Source organism: Paroedura picta, chromosome 9, assembly GCF_049243985.1.
Source record: "Paroedura picta isolate Pp20150507F chromosome 9, Ppicta_v3.0, whole genome shotgun sequence".
NCBI classification, from domain to species: Eukaryota; Metazoa; Chordata; class Lepidosauria; order Squamata; family Gekkonidae; genus Paroedura; species Paroedura picta.
Window position 1 is genome coordinate 48,463,807 of NC_135377.1, and position 20,801 is coordinate 48,484,607.

The 20,801-nt window shown below is 40.5% G+C and overlaps 1 protein-coding gene across 2 annotated transcripts in view; it reads right to left on the minus strand.

Annotated features, from left to right (window-relative positions):
- Positions 1 to 20,801, minus strand: part of LAMA1 (laminin subunit alpha 1) — a 107,481-nt gene that overhangs the window by 44,816 nt on the left and 41,864 nt on the right. For both annotated transcript variants that reach the window (XM_077352744.1, XM_077352743.1), the window contains exons 19-32: positions 19,394 to 19,605; positions 17,468 to 17,574; positions 15,367 to 15,547; positions 14,097 to 14,233; positions 12,290 to 12,526; positions 10,730 to 10,873; positions 9,413 to 9,592; positions 6,605 to 6,790; positions 4,179 to 4,306; positions 2,234 to 2,354; positions 1,979 to 2,116; positions 1,547 to 1,668; positions 1,038 to 1,124; positions 264 to 457 (exon numbers count right to left, since the gene is read on the minus strand). In XM_077352744.1, coding sequence (XP_077208859.1) covers positions 264 to 457; positions 1,038 to 1,124; positions 1,547 to 1,668; positions 1,979 to 2,116; positions 2,234 to 2,354; positions 4,179 to 4,306; positions 6,605 to 6,790; positions 9,413 to 9,592; positions 10,730 to 10,873; positions 12,290 to 12,526; positions 14,097 to 14,233; positions 15,367 to 15,547; positions 17,468 to 17,574; positions 19,394 to 19,605 — 2,174 coding nt within the window. The remainder of the gene's footprint in view (positions 1 to 263; positions 458 to 1,037; positions 1,125 to 1,546; positions 1,669 to 1,978; positions 2,117 to 2,233; positions 2,355 to 4,178; positions 4,307 to 6,604; positions 6,791 to 9,412; positions 9,593 to 10,729; positions 10,874 to 12,289; positions 12,527 to 14,096; positions 14,234 to 15,366; positions 15,548 to 17,467; positions 17,575 to 19,393; positions 19,606 to 20,801) is intronic.

Here is a 20,801-nt window from a genome sequence, read left to right on the forward strand (position 1 = left end):
ATGGGACCAACTGTGGCCCTTCCTCATCACGGACTGAGCCCACCCCAACACCCCTTACTGTTTTATTAAGAGGGAAAAGATAATATGCCAGCCTTAGTAGGTTTCCACATTAAAACACACAGAACATTAAAAATTCATTATAAAATTAGAGTGTATGAGTAAGGTATGAAAGAAGACCAGCAGCAGGTAACAGCATCCCTGTTCTTATTTTGTAAAACAATTTTTCAAAACCAATTTTTTTTAAATTAAAAAATTGTACTTACAAATGCATTTATTTTCCACAAGCATGTGCCTTGCTTCACACTCATCACACAGCTGCCCTTTTACACCTTGCTTACAAACACATCGTCCAGAGATATGATCACAATTGTTATGGACAGAACCATTTAGGTTGCACTGACATGGCTGACAGTCACCATCAGGTTCTTCAGGATTTCCATAGTAACCTGAAGAACACCTAGTAAGAAACAAGAGACAATTCTTGAAGGCCCTGTCTTACAGACAAGTATAATTGGATTCTAGCTTTAAAACTTCCCAGCCACACCACCAATTTATCCATAACACCTTCTCCATTGCTCCATGCATCCTTCATCACAGCTCACTGACACCGATAACCCTTCACTATTTTCTGAAGATGTTGGGAAATAATTTGAAAAACCGCAGGAAGAAAAGCCTATTCAAGTTTCATATTAGAAAAGAAACAACTGCCTATGAATTAGCAATGAACTAGTGTTAGCTTTATGGCAGGATTGGCTACAATCTAAGTGGCCAGCAAATAGCCACTTCAAAAACTGGCTTCAGTATCATGCAGTGCAATAACATATATTATAAGAAGTCCTACTGAAATCAATGGGGCTTTTTTACATAAAAGCATGTGTGGTAACTAAGTGTCCTGAAAGATCCTACCACATGACATACTACCTCATTATTTTATTCCTTATTTCAATGTAACATAGAAACAGGTGTGCAGAAACTATTCAGTGCTCAAACAACAGTGTCATTGGTTGCCAAATCCCTTAAGAGTCTAGATAGCTCACCTTTCACAATATTGCCCTTCGAACCCTTTGATACAAGCATTGCAGTGGAAATCATTAAAATCCTTCATAACACATGTTGGACTAAAACTTGAGTAAACAAAAAATGCAAAAAGAATTAGTGGCAATTCTTTATTCCCATTAAAAAATTCTCTTCATACAGTGGACTGACATATAAAGCACGGCTAATTCCTAACCTCTGACAAGCTAGATTTTCAGGTATAGGAAGTCTTAAGCATGAAGTAACTCTACCATATAGTTGTATACAAGTACAATTCACATTTTATTGAAGGGCCACCAGATTACCCATTTCACCATCTATCTTTATTACTATTTATATTACCCACATGAAAGTTCATAACAGAATAATTTTTTACCAGGACACATTTTAAACCCCCTAGAAATACAACTGTAGTGGAACAGTTCTCATCATTGCTGGAGTACTACTGGGCAACAAACAAGGATAACAATAGTAATTATTAAAGACATCAAAGTTAATAATTTTTAGATACCTCCCAGGGCTAATTCTTGGGCAAGCACACAGAGAACAATCATTGACAGAACCAGTCACTTTGCCGTAATAGCCTGTGGCACACACACTGCAGTGATCCCCAGCTGTATTATCTCTGCAACCCTAGTAAGCAGAAAGTCAGACATGATTTAAAAGAAAAACAAGCTGCTTGTAAATACACTCCATCCAATAAATATACACCCTTAAAAACTCTGACTTGGATAGCCTGGGCTAGCTCGATCTCATCAGATCTCGGAACTAAGCAGGGTCAACCCCGACTAGCATTTTGGTGGGAGATGTCCATAGAATACCTGTGGAGGCGGGCAGCAGCAAACCATTTTAAAACACCCAATTCCTCAGGATTCCCTCCCCAAGCCATTTATTTGATACTGTGATAAAACCAAACAAGCAGTGGGGGGAGGGGCATACACACCAAACACACTCCTGTTTGTGGGTCACAGGTCTCACTGTGGTTGTTGCATTGGCATGGCACACAGGGTTGGATCAATGAGGGGTATGTTTTTAATGTTTTGTCTTCATATTTTCCCCTGTAGTACCCTGGTGCACAATTCTAGATTAAGGGAAAGAAATAAACAAGTGAAGAGATACTTGCATTTTTAATGCATTTTAAGCAATCAGAAAACCTTTTACCAGAATTAAACCATTTGCAAAAAGTGAAACAATATACCTGACATGAGAGTCCTGCATAACCAGGAGGGCACAGGCAATTCTCAACAAGATGAGCTGTTTCCCTAGCCAAAGTCATTTCATCAGCTTTCATGGCAATTTCCATAGAAACATTGGAAATTCTACAAAATATATGAATTAAACAAGGATATATTCATTAATAAATCAGAAGTGACCCAAGGCTATAAGACTGGGTATTTTCAAATGGTTGTGTTATCTTATCCAGAGATTTAGGCAAGGCAATATTGGTTAGATCCAGGCAATCATTAGCTCCATCTACCATCCCCCAAGCTGTTCATACAAGATGGGAACAACATGAGATGAAGTAGATTATGGAAATCACAAGAAATTATCCCTTTCAGCATGAGCTCATATTCCATTTGTGCAAAAATAAGGCAGTAATTTCTGCTGATTTCTCCTTCACACTGCAGTTGCTCATGCTGCATCACCCACTGTTCCCAAAAATATCTGACTTTAAAGAACACTTTTCCAGAGTATGCATGGGGAGGGGGACACAGAAAGAAAAGGGGCAAAAATATATCATGGGGGCAAAGATCACTTCTTTCCAGTCCTGTACTAGCCAAACTATACTGCAGATTTCAATTGCAAGGTATGGTGAACCCTGATACACTTCCGTTTGTGAAGGCAATTTTTTTACTTCCAAAATAAAATGTTCCCTCATAGACTGAGTAAGCCTTGTATTGTGGTTTCTTACTTATAACATTAAGCTCACTGTCCCACCCTGTAACTGTCAGATCTTTTTGTCTTTACTCAGCCCTGGAACTTTTCTGGAAATTGTAACAGCCCTCTTTTCTTTAACCTTTGTCAGAAATAGCACTGAAGCATTGCTAGCAACAAACAGATAGATGGTTTTATTTTTCCAGGAAGAATAGGGTTATAAGGGTATAACCTTACCTCACTGTGTTATTGTGAGGGTGAAATGGGAGAGTAATATCAGTAAAAACTCAATTATCTAACTAAAGTTTCTCCTCAGAGCAGATGGTGAGCTAAGCATTGAGCAGGGGGTTGGGCTACACAGCTTAGATGCCCCCATCCAACTCTATGATTCTGTTTCTATTATCTCTGTCAGACTGCTCTCTTAGCCAGCATCAGAATTAGAATGAATTCTGTCCAGCACACAGCTGAAATATAAACTTCCTCATAGATGATTCTGGCCAACAAAAGCACATGGAGCATCCTGTCAGTCTGGCTCTCTCTGCCTAGGGAAGATTTTTAACCCTTCACTCATTTGCTATTTACTTCAGCACTTGGAACCTTATTTTTACAGTCTGTGAGAGGTAGAGCCATGAAGTTTCAGGAAGTTGTTCTTGATAGCAATTAAGGAGGGACTCCATTAATCAGCCAACTTTCCAATAGATGTGAACCTATATACCAATTTCCTGTACATTTTATCTGTATTAATGGAATACACAGTGAAACTGATGTCTAGATCACTAACAACTGCCACTCTCTGCCCTAGGGTTACAGAATTCTTCTAATATATAGCTACCAGTTTCCTAGCAAACTACCTAAGGTACATATCAAAGAAACTTCAACACAGAAACAAGTAGTTTTTCACATTTCCAAATACAGGTCTTCCAAATGCAGGCCTTCACTAACAGCTGAGATGAAAGATTCCCTGATTCTAAGGGATGGGTTTTCTGAGGTACATCCATGGAGTATTTGCAGGGGTAGAATTTTAGCTGATTTCCCTGTCCCGCTGCAGACCCCTGAGTCTCACCCATGCTGCTCCTGACAGTGTACTTTCCCCCAGGACAAGCATTTCAAGGGACACTTGACAGGGCAGTGGAAAGAAAAGGAGATAGAGTGATGCTCTGCTGAATCCAGTTTTTTTAAACTCACCTATACTAAATCAACATTGTTATTAATGGAACACATTTAATTAAAAATGACAAGTTCCTAAACAAAATAAGCATAAATTTTACCTGCTTTGCTGTAATCCTTGGCCATATGACGCTTTTATAAGGATGTAATCTACATTGCTAAGCACCGACATGAAGTCAGAACGTGAAACTGAGTCAGTTGCTACTGAATTAAAATACTTCCAGGTATTCTAAAGGAATAAAAGCAATGTAAATAAATTTATGAATGAAACACATACGCTTTTAATAGTACAGTCTTGACTTACTGCTCCTCCTCATAGTGAAACAAAAAAACAACAGTTCTTTAAATGTGTGAGGGTCCATTTTCTAGATTGGAAGATCTGGACTGTTCAAGCTTCTCAAGAACTCAACCATCCCTTGTCCTAATGTCATTACCCAGTCTGGAGTAGGGGAGAAGATGATGTGAGAAAGGATGCTTCAACTCCAGACACAATGTCTCCTTGTCTTCCTCTTTCGGCTATATTCCTAACACCACACATGTTCTTGGAACACAAAATAAGGATAAGAAGGTACTTCTATTCTTCCTAAGAATGCATGGAGAAAATAAAGGCATTCCCAGTCCTGTTCCTGCTTCAAGCCACTATGATTTGTTGAACTTAAAAAAGGTTCTCAAGAGTGCCCCACATACAAACTTCAAATATTTACTTACTTATTGTTTCCTGACACCTGCTAAGGATGTTCACAAGGTAAAACCAAATGCAGAAACAAAAAATAAAACCGCAGACATAAATATTAAAACAAAAACATAAAATAATAAAACAAGCTATAACATCAGAACAAAAGCAGATAATAAAAGCAGCTTTCAAAGCCCAGGAAAATAGCAATATTTTGGCATGTCACCTTTAAGGCCATAAAATAGTTACCAGAAGAATTTCAAGGGGAAGGGCAATCCAGCTGTGGGATATCACTACTGAAAAAGCCCTGCCTCTCATCACCACATACTTTACCCTTGCAGGTTGAGAGATAGAAAGTGGAGAAATAAGAAGTAGGGTGGACAGTATGAGGAGGCATTCCTTCAAATAGCCCATATCCAAACCATTAATGGCTTTAAAATTAACAACCTGTACTTTGAAATGTGTCCAGAAACAAATGAGAAGCCAATGCAGATCTTCTAAGATATGGGTATTAATGACTTCTGCATCCAGCCACCACCAACAGCTTAGCTGCTGATTTTGGACTAACCAAAGTGTCTGGATACATTTCAAAGACTCCCCAGCTTAAAGTACATTGCAGCAATCTAAGATAAGATGTATCAAAGCAGAGACAGGGTAGATGTCTCCTCTTTTCTTATAGAAAAAAGTCATTACAACTCTCTTATCCAGTTATCTAGTTTTAAATAAAACAGTCACATTTGTGCAGTATGAAGGAAATAAAACTAAATTGCTTGTTACAGTGAAAAGTAGCACAGATGAAAACACATATATATCCAAACAAAGTCTCAAATTAGGATGCCAGCATGCTTCCACAATGCATATATTGCATACATATGACATGGCAGTATCATGCAAAATAGATTACATGCTGCATAAGATAAACCAGGGTCCCACCCTTTTTAAGGCTTCAAGCAGTTTTGGAATTCTGACAGAGGGCGATGGGTGCAACCAAAATGGCTGCTGTGAGCGGCCAAGCCAAATCTAAAATGGCTGTTGCAGGAGGTGGAGCCAATCAGCAAATGTCACAGAGTGTGGCTATGCATATCTCTGATAGTAGCTCTTCAGCACTTTGGACAGAAACTCCATTTAATGGGATGGCTTATAAAATTAGCACTGTTTATTTCCTTGCATATACACTAAGTATACATATCAAGCTACCTAAGAAACTTTCATCTGGCAGTACCTGTCTTCATTTTCCAAGCATCTAACATACAAAAGGAAAAGGCAAAATGCTTCTACCAACTATTGCTTACAACAATAGTTGCTGATGGGCCGGAAAGAGTTCATTGAACATGTGATATCTTCAGTAAAAGAGAGATTCTAATTAGACAACGCTAGCAACATAAACCATTTCTTGAAAATTTACCAGAACAGTGATGTAGCACTGTTATTATCAGTGTCCACTTGAATTGTAAACTATATTTAAACTGTTGATATCTAATGACGTAAGAAGTTCCCATTAAGTGCAATAAGGATTGTAGCCATGTTTAGTCAGAAGTCCCACTGTGTTTTCAGAATATCATTTTGCTATTTGCACAAGCAAATTACTTTAATGAAAGCAACTTATATCATAAATATCAGAATTAAAAAAAACCCAACATAATCCCTCCCACTTTCTAAAACATTCAGTAGACTCCAAGAAAAGTGACAGCAGGCACCATGGCATCCACTAGTAACACATTAGGAACCTTTGAAGTAGATGGTTCAAGCACAAATGTTCAATAAGTATCAAGATTTATAGAAACAAAGAAAATAATAGAAGCCCTTACACAAAGAGCTTGTTGCTGTACATCTAACAGATATAGTTTGCCTCACCTCTACCATTAGTATTTCTTCCTCTTGTTTCACACCATTTCTTGGAGCAGGAACGTCCACGTAAATTATCTGTTTATTGGTGAAGCCTCCCTTCATCAAGACTTGTGGTTCAAGGTTTGACGTTCCAGTGCCATCCAAAGCATAAAAAGTCACTGCATACTTTAGTTTTCCACCGTAGGCCATGAGCTGCTCGGATGATTAATGATTGTATTTATTGGTGAAAAATGATTTACTATCTGTGCCCTGTCTTTTCTTGAAAGAACGTCACTAAAACCTAGATCAGAAGGAGGTAATGGCTTTCCTGAAGTTCAGCAAGGCTGTATTTTCCTCCTTTGTTTTTAAAACTGATTTCCAGACCATGCCTTTGATTTGAACTAAAATTTGGGAACTGAAGAGCTGCCACAATTTTAAGGCATTTCATAGTCCTTCACACAGAGAAAAAGGACTTTAAATGGCTCCAAGCCATTTAACCCCCTGCTTTTTGCTCTTAATGAAAAACAGCTGAGCAGGGGGGGGGAGGCAGAAAACAGGGAATTTAAATGGATCTGAGTAATTTAACCCCTGCTTTCTGCTCCCTGTTGTTCAGTTTTTTAATGGGGAGCAGAAAGCAGGGCTCATGAACCAATACATATTGGTTTGATTCATGAACCAACCTCCTGGTTCACATCAGTTCATGATTTGGCCACAAACCATAAACCAAACCAAATGGCAAAAATGCTGTTTATGCCCATCCCCAATGGTATGGTGGTCAGAGGTTCAGACTAGGATCTGGGAATACTAGGTTTGAATCAGTGCTTTACAATGGAAGCTCACTGTAAGACTTTGGACCAGTTATATATTGTCAGTGTAATTTACTTCAAAGGGTTACGATGAGAGTAAAATGGAAGAGAGAAGAGGGATGTAAGCTTCTTTGGAACCCCATTGTGGAGAAAGGTGGAATATAAATGAAACAAATAATAAGCATAGTCAAAGATGGGGGGGCACATGAAAGGAGGGTTGGTTGTTCGGTGGAAAGGAGAGAAGAAAAGAATGAGAGGTGAGGATATCGAGGTGGCCACAAGGAAAGAAATAGAAAATAGTGTGGGGAAGGCGATATGGGAGAAAATGAGGTAGCCAGTGGGTGGCACCATAAAACTGGGCCGGATCAGAAATTTGCAATAGGGTCCAGGCTAGCAACTAGAACCAAGCAATGGGGCCATATTTTCCCAGGTAGAGGTTGCTGGAGGAGGAAAAGGGAGGAAAGCTGAAAATTGGAGGACAGATAAAGTTAACTCATGGGTGAGAAAGAAGAGAAAGAGGAATATGAAAAAGTCTATGGCACCTTCCAAAGAAGGGAAATATAAAATAGTGGGAGAGAAGAAATGAGATGACACGTACAAGTCATTCCAGGAGCACTGCTTGTCAAAATACTCAGTTATCAACATGGCCCCCTTTGTGGATGAAGGAGTTGGTTTTTATATCTCCCTTTTCTTTATCTGAAGGAGTCTTGAAGCGGCTTACAATCGCCTTCCTTTCCTCTCCCCACAACAGACGCCCTGTAGGTAGGTGGGGCTGAGAGAGCTCTGAGAGAAACTACAGTTCTAACAGGACTGTAACTAGTGAAGGTAACCCAGCTAGCTGCTTGTGGAAGAGTGGGAATCAAACCTAGATTGCCAAATTAGAGGCTGCTGCTCTTAGCCACCACACCAAGCTCCAGAAACTGGAGACATGAACAGACAAGGTAGATCTTTCCATAAACCCAAGAAAAAAAACAGGAATGCAGAAAAATCTGAAAGCTAAAAATAAAATTGAGATGTTAACAACCTCCTCTAAAATAATAGAACTAGTGCCTATACTTAAAAAACAAAAACAGAAATCCCCTCTGCAGTGGCCACTGTGGGGGCTGATAAGCAGCTACAACAATGTTGTCTATTTTCAAGCTTTGCTTTCTTGTCAGTAAAGGAGAGGGAACAGGTCCTCTCATTTTTGGCCTTTGATAGAGGTTTCATCAGGGCCAGGCCTGGCTCCAACCACTGCCACACAACTCACCCGAGCCCACCAATAACCTTCACACAAATTGCTTAACTTGGCAAGGACCAGCAGCAGCCATCATGTAACTCATGGTTTTGGCAACTTGGCTGGATAAGCTGAGAGCCAATGTTGTATAGTTGCTAAATATCTGAGAGACCCAGATACAAATCCTCACTGCTATGGAAACTTTCTGAGTGATCCTGAACAAGTCTCTCTTTCTCAACTGAATTTTCACAGTTGTGAGAATAAAATGGAGAAGACAAGAATTATGTCAGCTGCTTTGCAAAGATAAACTATAAAGGAAGCAAATGATAAAACTGAAGGTTTAGGGCAGATAAAAGAAAAATTGCTTCAGCTTGGAAGAAGAAAGGTTAGTAGGGACAGGGGACTGCTAGGATAAGAGAAAGAGGAAATAGTACTAGAGAGAAATGAAGTGACCACACAAGTTCTTCCAGATTCCCTGCTTATTCTAATGAAATATCATGCGAGCAGACTCGTATTTACTCTCTACTATTCAGTTATAAAAGACAGCAATCTAAAGTATCTTTAAAACATTGTAGAATTTAGCATACAAACAGATGAGGTAAATTAATGTAACTATTAAATAATGATTTTTCTGATATCCTTTACTTTGTCTTTGAGATTCAGAAATCAGTAGGTCTCCTAACCAAACAAGAGAAACATTTATATGCAATCTTTACAAATGGTGGAGTGGGATTTGTGCTATGGCCCTTGACAAAAAACATGGGAGGGGGTGGGATCTATATATAATAATATATTCACATTTCATATGCTTACCTGGTCGCCCTGGAACTGATCAGGTAACTTCCAGTAAAATGGCTCTGTATGCAAATGTTGCTGGACTGTTGCAGCATCCATCAAAATATCAGGAAACTGGGAAAACACACCTTCACTTGTTCCAGTGAAGTTAGTTTGAGAGACTACATACAAAATATCTTGCTCTGGAGTTAGTGTTATCTGCAATGCCAAAGTAAGCCACCCCACATTATAAAATGTATGATATACTTTATATTTTTCAAAACCAGCAAGATTTCAAGTAATTTTTACAGGTAATATTTGTGAGTGATTTTATTTATTTATTTATTTATTTATTTATTTATTTATTTATTTATTTATTTATTTATTTATTTATTACATTTGTATACCGTGCCCCCCCCCCCGGCTCAGGGTGGTTCACATGGAATGTAACAGAACAATACATTAAACTCACTGATTATAATGAATGAAATGTAACAGTTATAATAATAAAGAGAGAAATATTCAACACAGTGAATAATCTAACATAGCGATCCCCAACCTGTGGGCTGCGGACCACATGTGGTCCTTCGACTAACTGGAGGTGGGCCCCGAAGGACACCTTCTTCCCACCCCCCGGCCCTTTACTTCATCCCCCCCAGCCCTTTACAACACACTTCATTGTTGTGGCGTGTCTGTATCTTATTTTGAAGGGATGTTTAAACATTACCATAGCGATCAGAGAGCGTTAGGGCAGTGGTTGAGAGTAGAGGAGTAAACTACCCCCCCACACCAGGCCTCAGTAAAAGGCATTGAGTGGTCCCCTGGCATTGAGTGGTCCCCGGTGATAAAAAGGTTGGGGACCACTGATCTAACAGACCCATGGTTGGTCCAATCTGTTGCATGGGTTCAAGGGAGGGAGGTTCGAGACCCAGTAATGTTTTTTAATTATTTATTCTTTATACAGTTATTTATTTATTTATAAAGTACCCCCTTTATTTATTTATTTATAAATTGTTTTAATTCCTAGATAAGTATAATGTAGATTTCATGAGGGTGGATGATTGTCCTTTTGTGCTGAGTTTTCTAGCCACTTTTATATTTGCCTGCAAGACAGGGTTTCATATGAGGACAGTGGCAAGACCAAGAAAGGTAAAAAAATGAGAGAAAAATGGGATTTGTGCTATGGCTCTACAGTTTGATGTAATGCAAACTTAAGAGTGGGGGTGGTGTATATAAAAGGCTTTAATAGTTGGGCCAATAAAATGAGACCAAGCTGTTTCTAGACCAAACTTTAACAAAAATAAGAATGAAATAGAACAGAAAACTAGACATCGAGGGTGCAACTGATTTACTAACCAGAATTCTCACATGATCTTCCACTTCCGAACAAAAGTCTGACATCCCAAAACAGAAGCATGGAATGCATCCCAAAAGATTACTAGCATGGAGAGCAAACGTTCCAGTTTTGCATTCACTGCAGTGCAATCCAAACACGTTGTCCTGGTAATGAAATAAATAATCAGAACTCTGATCTGAATATTTTATAGATATTGGTGTTGCTAGGATATTTTCAGAAGTGTATCAAGGGCAGGTCAGTAGGTACACTCCACCTTGGGTACAGACAATAAGGAGTAAGAGAGTACTATAGAGTAAGAGAACAGGGAGATCATAGCCTCAAAAAAACACTCCTTTTCTCCAGCAAGACACTCTGGCACCCAGGATTCCCCATTTAGTTAAAATAAACAATTCATTCTCTTTCAATCTGATTTCCCCACTTAATATTTTTTCTTAAAAGCCTGCCCTTCTTTGAAGAAGCTCCTGGGGTTGGAAGGGGCTTGGGAGATACCCCCATCACCTCTGTACACCAGGTACTTAACCGGGTCTCCCTTATCAAATCTCACATTTCCTGCCTTTTGTTGTTTAAAAAATTACAGTTTTTTCTTCCGCTCTTTCCTCCTTCAATGGATGTCCTCTCCTTTCTTGCAGCCCCTTTCTGGCAGCACATCTGTTTAGCAAAGTAGGTTTGAATGTATCCTTAGATTAAACAAGTACAATTTAAGTGCCCCTGCACCAGTCTCTGGCCTGTTTTGCGGGCTGTGGGGACAAGGTAACCTTGCTCAGTAACAGTTTTGCGCATGGGGCAAATTCTTTAGAGGGGGAGGTCACATCTGCATGCCAGCCTCTCCCATTGGGGGCCTAAGGTATGATGAGCCACAGTAGCATGGCCAGGAGAAGGATTCTAGTTGGTTCACATCACCAAAGGCAGGAGAACCAAAGAAAGGCCAGCACCCATGTTTGGCCTGATAATTTGCCACTCTACAATGGTTTTACAGCAGGCTTGCTAGAATAGGGATGGATGCTTGGTTATGGGACTTACCCCCATGCACTGCTTGTTTGGTTTTGTACAGAATAATAAGCTGTGACCTTGTATGTTATCAAAATGCAGGTTATGTGTGTCCATTCGTTGCTGCATCATCCCATACGCTCTTTGGCAGGCAAGTGCAGTCATGACTTACGGCAGCTGCCAGTTTGCTGGGCTGGAGTGGGGGCCTTGAAGGAGGCTCTGGCGCCAGAAGAGGAATGCGAACCAAAGGGCTGAGTGACAGATGGGGTCATGGCGCACCCACTGTAATGGAATGACACTGTTGTGGTACATAGGAAGTGAGGCCTCGAGGGGGGGCTATTTAAGAGTCCCTGCACCAGCCTGGGGTCAATTTTGCAGGCTGCCTTTTGCGCTTTCTTTATATCTGATGAAGTGTGTATGCAAACGAAAGCTTATACCTTGAATAAAACTTTGTTAATCTTAAAGGTGCCCTGAACTCACTTTGTTCTACATAGTAAAAATTATGCCCTAAAAGGGAAAAAATGTACAAGAAAAAACAGGCAATTATTTCATATTGTATCTGAAAGCTCTACCTTGCAGGCACAAACACCTGTGTCCTCTTCACAACTACAGACTCCCTGATTTTGGTCACATGTGTCTGCTGTGGTTCCACGCACATCACAGTCACAAGGAATGCAATCTGGATAATTTCTGTATCCCAAAGCACACACAGAACAGTTGTCTCCTCCATAGCCATCCTTACACTGGCACTGTGCAGTCAACAGGTCACACTGCAGACTGAATGAGCCTACAGCACTGCAACTGCATGCCTAAGGAAAGAAAAATGTCAAGAAATGTGTAAATTTTCCAGAATAAATTTGGCAGCTGTTTAAAAAGACACCAGCTGCCAAAAATATACTTTTAAAGAACTGTTACAAAGTCATGGCACTACTGCAAAAAAAAGGACTTGTGCATTTCAATTCTGAATGCTGGGACATAAATGCTGGCACATAAAACATAGTTTCTGAGAACATTTTAACAGATAGGCATATTCATATAGAAGACAAGTTTATATAGAAGTGTCCTGACTGAAAGCTGTTTAAAGTTTTAAAGATGAAACTAGCTCCTCAAACTTGGTCCAGGAATAAATAAGAATTCAGTGTATTTTTCTCAAGACTGACCAGACAGAAGGCCTTCCTAGAGAGCATGCTACCCCAATCAAAGCCTCCAAATTCCTTGGAATACTAGTCACAGGCCTCCTGTTGTCCCCCTGCATGTCTCTCCATTCCTCCTCCTGGTCAGTGATATTTCCCTGTGTGTTTGGTGTGTGTAGCTTGCAGGAGATCCATTCTACTCACTTTTGAACCCATACCTGACATTTCTTCCAAAAACACTTTCCTGACTTGACCTCAATCTTGACCCTCAGTCTTATTGGGTTTGCAATGCTACAGTGGCACTGGTTCTTCTGGGCATATTATATTGGGTCTGCTGAACTTGCAAAAATGCCCCCCACCTCCAGTTTCTACTACAGAGATTCTTGGGGGCTTTGATTTTGTTTTTCTGGGCATTTATAGTCCTTGCTTTTTGCTTTTGCTTTTTTGTTTTCCCCCTCCACTGGAAACAATGGAGGATGAGGGTACCTACTTTGGGCATATCTTGGAGGACATGTAGAGAAGACTCAGTCAGAGATCCACTATCAATTTAGTGTCCCCAGCTTGTACAGGATCAGTTCTATATACTCCTGAATCTGCACCTGTCCTTTCCGCCAGAAAACACCTTCCTGGGGTCACCTTGTTTGAGGGGCCATAACTTGGACCCTGTAAGACTAATCTTCACCAAACTTGGAGGGCAGGTAGACAAGAGTCGGCTGGAGATTCCCACTGAGTCTCTAGCATATCAAAGGGAATTCTACTGTATCACAAACCAAACTAGCTTACTGAATGCCAAAAAGTACATGACAGTCTATGGTTCATGATCCAAGCATACCATGAACCACAAATGGGAAAGAATTGCATTTTCCCAGTTTGTCCCCATCCCTACTCCTCAGGTCACTGCAACCAAAAGTTGCAGATATGAGCAATTTTATGTTGGAAGGGCCTTGTAAACATGTCATAACAAAACTTCGGGTTATCAGAGTTCTATATCTGTTATATTATACAGAACTGTAGTATAGTCTAGGCTTTATCAGTTAAATAAAATCATCAGCAGTTAGAATTACAAACTGCCAAAACAGAGATTAGTTGCTCTAACAAGAAGAAAAAGATTTTTGCTCTCCTACACTCAGAAGAACCAACATGTGCTGGAAACAGAGCAAGCATGCCACAATCTTTCGAAGAAATATACCCACAGTTGCATGCATCCTTTTGTACTTGTTCAGGTCTGTAACACATGGACTATTACCTTACATCCATTTTCTGAATCAAGACCCCAGAAATTTTCTTCACAGAGTTCACATTTTTCTCCTTCAGTATGAGGTGGGCAAATGCATTGCCCAGAGTCTCTATCACAATTGTCCTGAGTATGAGCACAGTTACAAGCTGAAAAGGGAAACCGGAAACTTGTTCTGTCATTGGTTATTAAAAGGTAAGGGCAAAGGTATACCTTGTACAAGCACCGAGTCATGTTTGACCCTTGGGGTGACGCCCTCTAGCATTTTCTTGGCAGACTCAATACAGGGTGGTTTGCCATTCCCTTCCCCAGTCATTACCGTTGGTTATTAGACTAAAGGGATTTCTGTATTCATCATGTTGTTCCCTATCCCTGGTGGTGATCTTAATTAGGGCTCCTCTTTCAGGTTTTTCCATAGGAAAATTTCCCCCTAAGTTCTTTATAATATCTGCACAGACATCAGATTTGGCCCCCTAAGTCTAGACACATTGCTTTGCACATCCATGAGTAAGTTTTTGTACAAGCAAACGAACAAACTCAGCATGCCATTTGATTTCACTATGGCAGGGGCCAGGCAGGTTGAAAGATTTTGCCCCTCCTCTGAGTGCCCAACTTAAAGAACACCCTGGAGACATGGCAGCCCAGGTGGTGGAACGATGGAGCCAGAGTGGCGTGGACTGGTATGTGTGTGTGTGGGAGGGAGAGTTTGTTTTATTGTATTTTATTATTTTTATTTAATGTCAGGCCCAGGAGTGGCAGCTAAGAGAAGGAAGGAAGGAAGGAAGGAAGGAAGGAAGGAAGGAAGGAAGGAAGGAAGGAAGGAAGGAAGGAAGGAAGGAAGGAAGGAAGGAAGGAAGGAAGGAAGGAAGGAAGGAAGGAAGGAAGGAAGGAAGGAAGGAAGGAAGGAAGGAAGGAAGGAAGGAAGGAATTCTTCCCCACCATTGACCAACACTATGCATTCCTCTGATGCATTATTAACCACTGGCCAAAGATCAGCAGTAAGCTATTCCTAATATCAATGTATTCCCTACAGTTTCTATACCAAAGGGAATAAGATAAAGTCTGGCAGCCCAAATTCTGATTCCAACACTGGAAACAGTCATATCTGTACTGTTGAAAAACTGTATCAGATATGCTTTGATAAAACTCTTCTGACAGGGCTTCACAAATGCATGTTGAACAGTCTCACATAATCTTTCCTGTTGTGTAATCCAAAGCACCCTGCTAAAAGAAAACTAGTGCAATTTCAGAAACCACCCCAAGATCATGGGCTACAACTTACGTGTGCAACCACCATCCTGGTGTGCATAAAATCCATAGGCACAATGACTACACTTCTCCCCAGCCACTCCTGGCACACAGCGACACTGTCCTTCATCACTACAGTCCTCAGTAACTGAGCCAGATTGACTGCAGTTACAAGGAAGACAGCCAAGCCCAGTTCTCAAGCCATAATAGCCAACCTGTTGGGAAGGAAGGAAAACATTTCAGCAAAATCTCTTTCTTGTTTTCTTTTTCATCATTCCATGCCACCCAATCCATCTGCAATACATGCATAACCATGCTGCTTCTGCTAGATTGTGAAAGAGGAATGAGTTTCATCTCACAATTTCCCCCAATGTAAGAGCTGTTGAACATTTCATGGAAATGTTTAGCGAATATTCAGGAATGAAAAACACTGCATTTTTAGAAGACAAAGGACGTACTAATGTTGCCCAAAAACTCAAAACATCAAAATAGTTTGTTTAGGAAAAAAATAATCAAATGCTAGAGCTCACAAAATTAAACTTTGGTGAAAGAAGCACACTTGGGTCAGAGATATGTATTTGCATATAAATTGCTTCCATACAATGGTCTATTCAATGACAACTGAGCCAAAAACAATAGTCTTTTAAAATCACAGCCAACAATATTTCACAAAAATAACACAAGCTTTCAGATTTCCTAGAACTCTTTATCAGGATACATACAAAAAAAGCACAGGGACTGATGCTTCAGAGCATGAAGAAAAAGCCCATACTATACTTTGTAGCCTTCTTGAAAGGGAAACTGGTATTTTTCAGTACACTCTCGTGCAGACTACCCTATGTGGGTAAGTCAGTTGGTCTGAAGCAGCAAAACAAACCATTCTAAATCCATTGTAGTGAGTGGGCTTTGGCAAGACCAACCACGTTTTATTTAGTCTATAAGGTTTTGCGTTCCTTCAAAATCTTCTGACTTTGTTGGTCTTAAAAGTGCCACTGGACTCAGACTTAATCCTATGCTGAGTTACTGGTACTGAAGCCAAAATCCACTCACTACAATGGATTTACAATGGTGAAACAATTTAAACTGCACTATCAATTAGACTACATAATGCAAAACAAATTTCAAGATGCTTCAGAATTTACTGAGATGGAGAAGCAAAAATAGTCACTAAAATATAAAAGCCAGCAGTCAACTAGTAGCTGTTTAAAATGGCCATTTTTTGCACCAGTTAATTCATAATGTAGTGGTCTATATCTAGTCTGATATAGTCTCATTATCTTTCTGATATGCCAGATGGCCCCAATACACTTCCTTTGTATTTGGAATGTTTTTATGGACCAGAATGACCCATTATGCACGGGGGTTTTAGCGCACATTCGGGGTGGAATGGCGGCGACTAAAATCACCGATAATGCACGGAGCCGGCTGCAACCGGCCGCAGCTTTGGTGCATGCTGCCGAAAAAGCCGCGTTTGCGAAACGCGGAAGAAAGTGCAGCTTCTGGGTGACCGGGGCGCAACGAGAAGCGACGCCCCAATCGCCGCACGCATAATCGGTTACTCTGGGTTTTGCTGCCGTCGCACCCCGCCCCGTGCATAACCAGTGTGCATCGCGTCTTCCCCCTCCGCGTTTTCCATGTGACCCAAAATCGACGTTTCGGCGGCCGTGCATAATGGGCCTATGACTACCCTGCAATTGTCTAACAGAACAAGGAAAAACACAAAATTCAGATGTGTTAATCTGAGTCAGTGCTTTGAAGGGCAGAAAGTTTCCAAAAATATGTAAGATGGGACTTTATGAGAATTGCAGTAGACCTACATGACCTGACAGCATTGTGTGTGTGTGTGTAAAATGGCAACAAAGTATAGCCAAGTTATGACAACCCCAGCAAGAGGCTTTCAAGGCAAAAGCACAGATGGTTTGCCATTGCCTTCCTCTGCATAGCCCTCTTTGGTTGTCTTCCTTCCAATTCTACTTAACTTCTGGCAAGACCGGGCTACAATGTGCCGCCTTCCCTCCCCGAATGCATTGTGGATATACTGTGTCAAGATACTATGTCAAGATTGCAAGCAAGTCAACCAACACAAAAACTTTGGCAAGGGTATAAATAGAAATTACAGTATTAATAAAGCTTACCAAGCACTTATCACATTTTTGTCCTACTACATTTGGCTTGCATTGGCACAAACCAGTCTCATGATGGCAGATGTTAGAAACAGAGCTGTTCAGATGGCACTCGCAAGCTTACGCATATAAAAAACAAAATGAAGAAAAAACTAAAAGTTATTGGGGCAAAGTAATTATTAGTTGTTGTGTAGAACTTTCTTCTGCTTCAGGATCACATCTAAATAATCATGGACTATATTATTAAAACACATCTGGTTCTACAATCAGACGTGTACTGAGAAAATTAACAACATTCTATGAATCCCCAAAAGACACAAGACTCTTGAAACTGAAGTAAACTTATGTATTGTACATGAGGCATTTAGCCTACTTAAAATGATAGTTCCATAAAGTAGTAGAATAGATTGCAAAATTATTGGATTCCACATGGAGAACAGGTTGCTCACTTGCTTGGATTAATCATCAAATCACATTCCTGGACATTTACAGCAAAGTTCAAAGCTGGACATGGGCCTAGATAGAGTCTCAAAGTCCAGCAGTTTGTATTTCCAAGTACCTGCCTCGCTTATGAGAGCAATGAGACTTGATAAAGGCACACAGAAAAGGTTAACTGCCTGGATAAGAGAGTATATTCCCGAGTGGCCATATCAGTAAACAGAGGGTGGGGGGGAAAAACTTTAACCTCCCAGGGTTTTGCTCTGTCAGATCTGTAAGTCAATGTAAAGCCTTCAGCTCAAATCCCCAAGTGAAGGACTTGGGGCAGAAGCAATAGTTTGCCATTTCTGATGTAATGGCAATCAAGAGTTTAATGTGTAATTCAAGTGCAATGCGTGAGAACAGCAGAGAAGGAGAAGAATCGTGAGATGAAGGACCTCCTCTCCCTTGCATGCTTATGCACATTGAACCAAACCATGAAGACAACAGTAAAGAATATATCATTCACTGATTCTAAACCTATAGTTCAAATAACTCTATGCAGGCCTGTCCTTAGCCTTGACCTGGAAACTACAGCTGGTCCAAAATGCAGCGGCCAGGATCCTCACAGCGACACCGTGGAGATTCCACATCCGGCCCATCCTTCATCAATTGCAATGGTTGCCAGTGGAATTCCAGGTTAAAGGTATTGGTAATTACTGTCAAGGGCATACGTGGTCAGGGCCCAGTGTACCTGAGGAACCGCCTCCCTGCCTATGCCCCCAAAAGAGCTTTACGCTCCGCCGCCAGTAACCGGCTAATGGTTCCTGGCCCAAAAGAAGTTCGCCTGGCCTCGACTAGGGCCAGAGCTTTCTCTGTCCTGGCCCTTACCTGGTGGAATGAGCTCCCAGAGGAGATCAGGGCCCTGACGGAACTAAAACAGTTCCGCAGGGCCTGCAAAAGGGAGCTCTTCCACCAGGCATTTGACTAAGGCCAGGCCAACCAACCAACATCTGCAGGGCCCCTGCCCCCTCCCTCCCCCCAAAAACCCACTAAGACTTCTGGACCTGTTTGAGTTACTACTGTTTACGTTATACTGTTATGTTATACTGCCACCCAGTTTATCAATTAACAATATGAATGTTATTATATGTATGGTTTCATGTACAGTTTCAGTTATATATAAACTGCCCTGAGCCTTCGGGGAGGGCGGTATATAAATATGAATAAATAAATAAAAATAAATAAATAACAGTCCTTTATCCCTTTATAGAAATGAGCTAACTTGCAAATTGGAGCAAACATGCTCAAGAAGTTTATTGGAACAACATCACAAAACATGAGGCTATACATACCTTACAGGAGATACAATTATCAGTTTATTTACCAATTCATTCATATTCTCAAATGTATTAGCTGAGAATGCATTGTGTATGATGTATTATTTTGGTACATGGTATTAAGCAACTATGCTACATGTACACAAATTCTTGACAGGTTAATTTAACAGTATCAACTCACCATGGCAGTCTTTACTGGTTACTGCATCGCCAAAGAACCCATCTGCACACTTTTCACAGTGAAATCCTGCAGTATTTCCAATGCACTTTAAGCACTCTCCTGTGAGTGAATTACAGTAGCCATCTTCCATTGAGTCTACATTGTCATTGCAGTCACAAGGCATGCATGACTGTCCAGGCACCAAAGGGTTACCATAGTACCCATTTGCACATCTGCACAATGAATTGAAAATAATGTCTGACTATTGAAAACATAACATGAGCGTAAAGTGCACAGGATGATCTCCCTTTTGAGTGCTTTTTGTTAGGAGTGCAAAAGTGACAGCCTATATAGAATGAAAGGTAAGCCAGAAAGAATTGCCCTCATTTTTATGAAATGGTTACAAAACTAAATGTGGTTGGTTAAGCAGTGTGCTTTTACAAGATTCAATTGGTTAGCCAGCTGCTGCTACTCCCGGGCAGAAAAGATCTGGCCACTGTGGTGAAAGCCCTGGTTACATCTTTATAAGATTATTGCCATGCACTCTACCTTGGGCTGACCTTCAAAAGTGTTTGAACAGTTCATTCAGGATGCTCCAGAATGCTACTGGACGGTGACTAGAATGGGTTGTAAAGACGATATTACTCCAGTCTTGAGCTCCCAATCTGTTTCTGGGTACAATTCAAGGTGCTGGTGTTGACCTTTAAAGCTCTATATGGTTTGGGACTGACATATCTGAAAGACCGCCTAATTCCTTATAAATGTATCCAACCAATGCACTCATGTTTCTGAGGCCCTTCTTTGGGTGCTCCGGCTTCAGAGAATAAATTAGTGGCAACCTGGGAGGAGGACGTCTTGGTTGTGGCAACAAAAGAACTCTCTCCCCATAGATATTCCTTTTTCATTGCTATCTTCCACCAGAGGTGAAGACAATTAAACAAAATTGGCATCCTCTTAAGTATCCCTCCTTCCTGCCCAATATGTTTACTATTGGGTTTTTTATGTGTATTTTAGTTCTGGCTTTAGTTGATTTAATGATTTTTTTTGCTTAGTTCTAATGTTTTCCAGGTGCAATTTTACTATGCATGCTCTTAATTTGTTAGCTGCTTTGATGGCCTTATGAGGAAGAAAATAAATAGGTAAATAAACAGTATAGCAATATCACCATTCTCCACCCCCAGTATGGTTGTGCCAATGCAGTAGTTCCCCTACAACTGCTTCTTATTTTAAATTAAATTGTGTAAAATCCTGAACAGGGATATCTCCCATCTAGCTTAACCCTTAATTATTTGGGAGAGATGTAGGCTTGTCTTGTCTTGGGAGTTTGATCAAACCATCATTGGAACCTATGGTTTTGGAGATGAAAACCAAATATGTAATGGAAACAATAGGCTAGAAGATGAAAAACAGGAAGGCAAATAAAATTGCT